This window comes from Galeopterus variegatus, unplaced genomic scaffold (genome assembly GCF_000696425.1).
Source record: "Galeopterus variegatus unplaced genomic scaffold, G_variegatus-3.0.2 Scaffold6238, whole genome shotgun sequence".
Lineage (NCBI taxonomy): Eukaryota > Metazoa > Chordata > Mammalia > Dermoptera > Cynocephalidae > Galeopterus > Galeopterus variegatus.
Window position 1 is genome coordinate 85,391 of NW_007732349.1, and position 8,053 is coordinate 93,443.

The 8,053-nt window shown below is 39.7% G+C and overlaps 1 protein-coding gene across 1 annotated transcript in view; it reads left to right on the forward strand.

Moving 5' to 3' along the window:
- Nucleotides 1–8,053, forward strand: part of LOC103606041 (dedicator of cytokinesis protein 5) — a gene marked incomplete at its 3' end in the record, with an annotated part of 132,284 nt that overhangs the window by 83,514 nt on the left and 40,717 nt on the right. Inside the window, exons 26-28 of the mRNA XM_008590639.1 lie at nt 3,181–3,279; nt 6,619–6,713; nt 7,876–7,954. Coding sequence (XP_008588861.1) covers nt 3,181–3,279; nt 6,619–6,713; nt 7,876–7,954 — 273 coding nt within the window. The remainder of the gene's footprint in view (nt 1–3,180; nt 3,280–6,618; nt 6,714–7,875; nt 7,955–8,053) is intronic.

The window sequence follows — 8,053 nt, forward strand, 5'->3', positions numbered from 1 at the left end:
CACTGAGGGTTGCGGTCCGTTGCCGGACATGAAAAAAGACAAAAAAATAAATAAATAAATAAGGTGGTGGAAGCAGGAACAGGCTAGATCCTTGGAGTGATAGAGACACCAAGAGAAGCAAAGTAGAATGTTTCAGAAAGATAAACGTAAGAAGGAAAAAAAAGCATGGGAAAGAGGTACAAAGAGACACAGACGCAGTCGCAAAGAGAAATGTACAAAAAGAAAACATACATGGCTTATGTTTATTCCAAATATTCAAGAATAGTTAAATATTAGAGAATTTGTTGATAAAATATATCAACTCAATTGAATTGATTGAGTCTCTCCATAGATGCTAAAATGGTATATGATCAGTGTAACATCTACTCCACATTAAGAAAAGGTGGAGACATTTTTTAATCACTAGATACCATAATACTCAATGGTCATAAAAAGGAGAACCAATGTCAACACAATTCAATGTTCAGTCTCAACACTATTTATAATTGCTAGCCAATGTAATAAGACAAGAAGCAGATGCTAAATGTAAATATTGAAAAAGAGAAAAAATAATTAGCATAATTGTCATTATTTTTAGCTGAAAGCACCAGCACATCTCAGAAACCCAGGAGAGTTAACTAAAATTTTAATAAAACTAATGAATCAGTTTATTAAACTCTAGTTGATTTTAAAATAAAAAACAATATCCAGTAGCCTTTTTATATAACAACATTAGCTATTTAGAGATTGTAAAGAAAAATTCCATTGAATTTAGTCACAAAAATATGAGAGTAAAATAAATATGAGATACAAAGAAGTGAATAGCCAAGCAGAAGTAATAATGGAGAGCTTGCCTGTCAGATTTAAAAACAATAATTAAAATAGTATTGGACTTATGAAATAGAGTACAAATATCAATGGAACAGAATTGAGAGAATTTAAAAGGAAGACTTTTGATTATATGAAAATTGTGTTACCTTTCAATAGAGAAAGTAGATGTTATTTAATAAATTTTATTAATAGGTGTTATTTGCTTTTAATAGATGCTATTTGGAAAATTGACAATTTGGAAACATTATTTGATGCTATACCCTCAAAATAAATGTCAGATGGAATAAAGGGTTTAGTGTAAAAAAATTAAATCAGGGCAGCTAGAAGGAAATACAAATACGTACCTGTTTTTATGAGAAAAAGAATTCATGAATTTTTAAAAGTTAAAAGAAACCATAAAAGGGAAAAATAGATTTTACCAGATAAAAAATTTAAAGCTCTATATGTGAAAATATATATATACAAATCAAATGTCAAGTACCAAACTATAAAAACTAGTCATTTTTCTCTTAACAATGGGGATATATTGTTAGAAATGTGTCATTAGGCAATTTTGTCATTGTGCAAATGTCATAGGGCACTTACACAGACCTAGATAGTATGGCCTACTACACACCTAGGCTGTATGGTACAGCCTATTGCTCTGACCAACTTTGTATATGTTGCTCATCATTAAACAAAATGTCATTACGCAGTAGGTGACTATATTTGTAACATATATGGCAGGTGGCTAATGGCCTTTGTGTTAGTCTGTTTCTGTAGCTTATAACAAAGAACACAGAACTGAGTACTTTATTTAAAAAATGAAATGTATTGCTTACAGTTTTAGAGACTGGGAAGTCAAAAGTCCAGGGAACACATCTAGTGAGAATCTTCTTTAGTGGTGACTTTGAAGTAACACAAGGGTCTCACATGGCAGAAAATGGCAGAGCAGAGAGAAAGAGACTCTCATGTGCTCTCTCTCCTTTTAAAGCGCTCAGAACCATGCCCATGACCATCATTATTAATCCATTCACTATGGCATGATCCTCAGAATCTAATCACCTCTTCAAGGTTCCACCTTTTGATTGCCATAATAGGATTTCCCATCTTCTTAGTAGTCACAGTGGGGATTAAACTTCATTGACTTTGAGGGACCATTCAATCCACTGCAGCCTTAATATACAAAGAGCTATTATAAACCACTAAGAAAAAGTTGTCATTTTAATAGAAAAATGGAGTAAAGAATATGAGAAAATAGCAAAGTGAGGAAAACAAATGCCCAGAAATCATGTGGACAGAATGTTCAATTCAGAACAAAGGAAATGCAAATTAACAAAAAGTGATACTAAATAAAACTCTAGTAGCCAGAGTAGGTATGGCCCTGGAGAAACAAATAGTGTTAGACACTGGGAGAAATGCAAACTATGTGATGATTTGTGATATATATCAAAAGACTTAGTACAATAAGTTTCCATTGCTTTATAATTAGAAAAATAAACTTTTTAAAACAAAAGAGACCATCTAAGACAGACGTTTATTCAGAGAGAAGTACACATGGACAGTCTTTTATTGTTTTCGTGTTTGGGAAGTCATTTCCTCCACCCCCAAAACAGCTGTATATTCATCTTCCCTGTGCCAAATTCATTTAAATTGGTGTTGTTTTCATAAGTACATGAGAACCAAGAAGATAATAACCCTAAATGTTTGCCTTCTAGCCAGAAAATTAGTCTATGACTCAAATCTATTTGGACTAGGGGAAAGCATCTTGAATATGTAATTCTTGACCTCAAAAAAAGAAATAATGTTAATCATCTAGTTATTCATTCACTTTTTTCAAGTCAAGTCCACAATTCCACATGGATACCCTACTGGGGATAACAGACTACAGGGTTCTGGAGTTGGAGAAGTGGCATTCAGTGTTTTAGCAGGGAATTATCATTTCCTGTTCTTCACTCCTTCACTCTCAGGGTCACAATCCCTCTTTTTCCTCTTATACTCCTTCCATGCTCAGATTCGTTTAGCAGATCTAAGTATTTCAGACATTTCTCCATGGACTTCTGTACTACAACTCTGCCTCAACAAGAAACTCAAGCCCTACAAGTTGTTACATCTTAACTAGCAATCTAGTTGAGATCTTCAAGTTAGTGTCCCTTGACCTACATGGGTAAAGCCCTCCAGATTCCTTAACTCTGACTGGGAGGAAGGAAGGTACAGCAGAAAGAGCAAAGTGTATGCCCTTCGGACCTTTAGCGTACAGCATGTTTCCAGATTGGTAGGGTGTCTGCATAGGTCTTGGGTGGGAAAAATTAAAGTATATGGCACCCAAATCTTCAGTTGTCAGCAGGTGGTCTGAGGAGTCTTAGATTTGTGTTTTCTTTTTCCTTCCAGGGGAGTTTTGTGGCTTGCATGATTGCCATCCTCCAGCAGATGGACGACAGCCACTACAACCACTATATCAGCACTTTCAAAACCAGACAAGACATCATTGTAAGTTGTCTTCACTGGGTCCTGGTAACCTGAGAACTTTGCTATGTTTGGTAAAAAAGTATTGAAACTGAGCAACAGGCATGCAGGGGTCTCCTCCCAGCCCCCTGCAGTGCTGTGTGGCTGTCCACAGAGATTACAAAAAGGAGGAAAGGTCGATTCTTGCTTTCTCTCTTTGACGGGTTTGAAGAAGTGTATAATACACGTACCAAAAGATCATCACACACCCCCTACCTCTCTGGGATGTAGAGAGAACCTTCATTTAGAAACATTTGGGACATCTTTTTTGCTCTGGAAAGAGGAGATCTTAGTTGCTCATTCCATGGCAAAGATTCTAGAAGGAAGGCAGGGGTGTGCAAAGTCGTCTAACATGTGGTTGATGTGATCGTTTTGGAGAGAGAAACGAGGAGGTGATCCCCTGCCCCTTCCAGTGCATCTAAGTTATCTTCAGTTGAAACTATTTTGTTCCCTTTTATAATAAACAGGAAAACTGTTCTCATAGTTGCTGTTAAGAATACAAAGTTATGGGGCCGGCCCGGTGGCGCACTGCTACAGTGCGCTGCTTGGGAGCGCGGCGGCGCTCCCGCCGAGGGTTCAGATCCCACATACAGACCGGTTCCTGCTCACTGGCTGAGCGAGGTGTGGACGCAACACTGAGGGTTGCGATCTGTTGCCGGTCACGAAAAAAGACAAAAAGGAAAAAAAAAAAATACAAAGTTACTTCAGAAAGCTCATGGAAAAAATAGCATTAAAAGATAATACAAATCTTTCCACAAACTTTTTGAAGTAGCCTCATCCATCTAAGAGGCAAAGTTAGTCCTCTGGCTACTGCTCCAGGATATTTCCCTTCTGGGAATTGTTAGTGGCTGCTAAGACATCCATGACGATGTTATCTGATCCTGCAGAGCAGTGGCCTGGACATGGGGCTGGATTAGCAAACTGCTGCCACATTGCACTAGGCTTTGCTCTGGGTGACTTCCCGTCATCCATGCCTACTCCAGTTTTCTTTGTATTCTAGGTTTTCTCTTTCTGCTAGTGTTATAGTGATAGAGTGTGGCCAGTGTCCCCAGCGATATACAGCTCCTTCCTCGCCAGTCACCCTCCTTTCTGTGATGCCCCCATGATGGTCTCACATACAAGCCCTGCAGAGAAAGTACTGTTTATTATTCTCAGTTGGTCCAAGGGTAGACTCTCATAATGCTGTGTTGGACCATGAGGCTTAAGCTAGCGACCTTAGGAGGCCTCCACTGAGGCCATGCTGTGGCAGGCAGCATGGTACAGGAACCCAGCAATATGTGGATGTACCTGCAGAGACCAGGTGAAAAGGAATCAGGAAGGAGGAGAGAGGAGGTGGAAGTCCAGGGGGCCGTGTTTTCTTCTGCACAGGCAGACGGTGTAGCAAGGAAGAGCTCCGGCTTCAGAACACCCAGCTCTGGGTTTGAATTCTGACCATTCCACTTCCTGGCCTGAAAGTTAGGGCAAGCTTTTTAACTTCAGTAACCTCAGTTTCGTCATCTGTTAGATAATACCTACTTTGTGGGTTAATGTGAGTGTTGATTGAGTCCATGCATGGAAAATGCCTAGTTTTGTGCTTGGCTTGTAGTTAATGCCTATGAAGACTAAGCTATTTACACTGATAATTTTATTATTGTAATATAAGATAAAATTTAACATGAAATATTTTGGTGATTTTTTTTTTTTTTCCAAATTTTCTCCAGAAAGCAGGTAGAACAGGGAAGTTCTAAATTCAAACTCTTGACGATTTGGCTCCATTGTAAAGTAAGAAAAGACAGGTTTAACTCCTGTTTGCCAGAACGATGGTGCTCTTATTCACTTGTGTTGTCTAGTTATAAAGGATCATTATCCCCATGAGGGAGCCAAGGCCTGGAGAAACTAGGTAACTGCCTTGACTCGCAGTCCTCAGCGGCAGAACAGCAGTAAACAGGCCTTTTGCCTCCAGGGAAACTGTCCTTTCAGTCTCTCATGCTGCCTTCCAAGGAAGTCGCATGAAAGACACTGGGAAGTGGTGGATCAGATGAGGCCTTGGGATGCCCTGTGAGTTGTCTTTATTATTCCATTTCATTAACTTAGACTGCCCAGCGTTGAATGTGGATACAGTGTGTCAGAAGCAGATAACCAATATCTAAACTTAATCCTGGCTTCACAAGCCATGAATTCTTACTGGTTTGAAAGAAGTTAATGGAATGGTTCATAAATTGGTGGAAGCATTTAAAATGTAGGATGTAAAAATTTTTAATTCATGAGATATGCCTATGATTTTAGAATTGGGGGTAGATAAGTCTGACTTGCCATTGAACCAGAAGAACAAAGAGAGGGTAGCACAACTTCTAGCCAGAAACACTTGTATTCCTGTGCTGTTGAGCGTCCAAAATGCACGAAGTTAACTGACTTGACCAGTGTTTCAGAAAAATACCATGAGAATAGAACCCAGGCCTCCCGCCTCTCAAGTACTGTGTTCCTGCAGCTACACGGTCTACTTCATAAAGTAGAACTGTATAGACTAGTGCCAGAGAAATTGGACTGGATTTCTATTTCAGAAATCCCAGTGGAAATTATCTAGATTTATCTAATAAAAAATGCTTTCAAAACTTTATTTTCAGTCTAATTGTGCTATTTCTGCATTACTTTTTGTGCACGGCCCCCTGTGGACTAGAATACATGTTTTTGCTGTTCTGTGCTCTGTATACTTACATTATTAGTTATTACTGTCATTACATCACTGTTATAATCTCATTTTAAGGACCATTTAGACCCTATTCCAGGCTGCATGTGATGACATTCCTAGAATAGGAAGAGTCATGACTCTGCTTCTTGCATGTAGCATTTTTGTGCTGTTCTTACCACAATAAAGGAGAATTGAACTCAGATCTATTAAAAGTATCTGTCTTCTCACAATTATTGGTGAATTATTTTTACATGCTGCAGACATTCAGATACTACATAGCAGGTGAGGACTAAAGAGATAAAGCCTGTAAACTCGGGGTCCAAAGACCCCGAGGTCTCATCTCAGCTCTCCTGCTACCTAGTTTCTGTGACCTTTGGCGAGTCATTTAATTTTTCTCAGCCTCAGTTCTTCCATTTATAAAATGTGGATAAATTTGTTTTTGTCTTCATCTTCCTGATAAGATTACACGATGTGAAAATCCAATCACAGCTAGCTATAAGAATGCTTTGTTATCTCTAAAAGCCTTATGAAAATGACAAGCTGTTCCTATGGCACTAGAACATCCTGCACTGAGGTAGTGTCCCTTGTCCACATGCTGGGAGAGAAGCTGCGAGCGTGACCCAGTTTTACCCCAGCCATTCCTTTGTTCTCCGCAGGACTTCCTCATGGAAACTTTTATCATGTTTAAGGATCTGATCGGGAAGAATGTCTATGCCAAAGATTGGATGATCATGAATATGACACAGAGCAGGTAAGACAACCCGTGGCACTTGACTTTGAATACCTGGGTCTGCAGTGTGGGCTTTGGGAAGTGCTGCTAAATCCGTCATCTGCAAAGTCAATCTCTTCCTGCACACACAGTGCTAACCTATGTGCTCATGATCTGGATTTCGCCTGGGCCAGTGCTGCTCCACCTCAGGCTCTCTACTCTCTTTTCTCTCTCCTGGTCTCCTCGTCACTCTCGTGTTAATCTTCAGCCTCAGCTCTCCCCAGCGTCTTTCAGTGGTTCCACATGACCTCCTTCATCCTGCCACTCAAGGCCCACCCTGATTTTCTAGCCTAATCTTCCACTATTTCCCTATGTGTGCAACCTGTGTTCCTACCACAAGGCCTCTTCCAAGTCCCTGGACATGTCCTCTGTTTTGCTTCACATGGCTTCTTCTACCTGCAATGCCGTCCCCATGATCTCTATCTGTCAGCATTCCAGCCATTCCTTAAGGACTTTCTCAAATGTCACCTCCAAAGGAAGCCTTTCTGACCTGGATGCTGTCTTATCTTCCTTTGATTTTTCCATACCCCTTTGAAACTCACTCATAGAATTGTTTTCACATTCTGTGTTGTCTCACCGTTAGATTTACAAGCTGTAAATTTCCCCCACCAAGTTGTAAACTTCTCAAGACCAGGAATGAGTGGGTGTCTTTCTACACAGCACTCAAAGCAGCACCTTACACTTAATGGCTCACAACAAATACTGGTCACATAGAAATGAAATGAATTTTTTAATGAGCTAAACAAAGAAAATCATTATTATAAGCTGTATGCTAACTCTACATGGTCCTGATAACCCAGTAGAAAAACTCATCCCACCTAAGTACAGATTAGGAGAAAAACTTGCATCAGTACCCTAGACTTAAAGAGAAGCGTTATCATAGAGTACGAATTGCCCTGGCCTGAGGCTCACGAGGCCTGCTTTATAGTCTCAGCTCTGAGTTGGGATCCGGTCCTCAGTGGCTCATCTAGTCAGTTCTAGAAACAACTTCCTCGCCCTTGTCTCTAGACTGTGTTCTGTTGTTCTCTAAAGTCTTCCGTTGCCAAGTCCAGGTTCAGTATACTGGTTTCATTTTTAACATAGGTGGGAAAACGTTTCAAAGGGCGTAATGTTGCCTTCTTTATCCAGTGTTTTCTTCCCCCAGGGTTTTTTTCCGTGCTATAAATCAGTTTGCTGAAGTTCTCACAAAATTCTTCATGGATCAGGCAAGCTTTGAACTTCAGGTAAGCAGGTGACCTGGAAGTTTCTGGAATTCTTGGCCACTGCAAGACTATTTCCACTATTTTTGCAAAATGTCACCTCAGATTTCATCACTTTCAGAT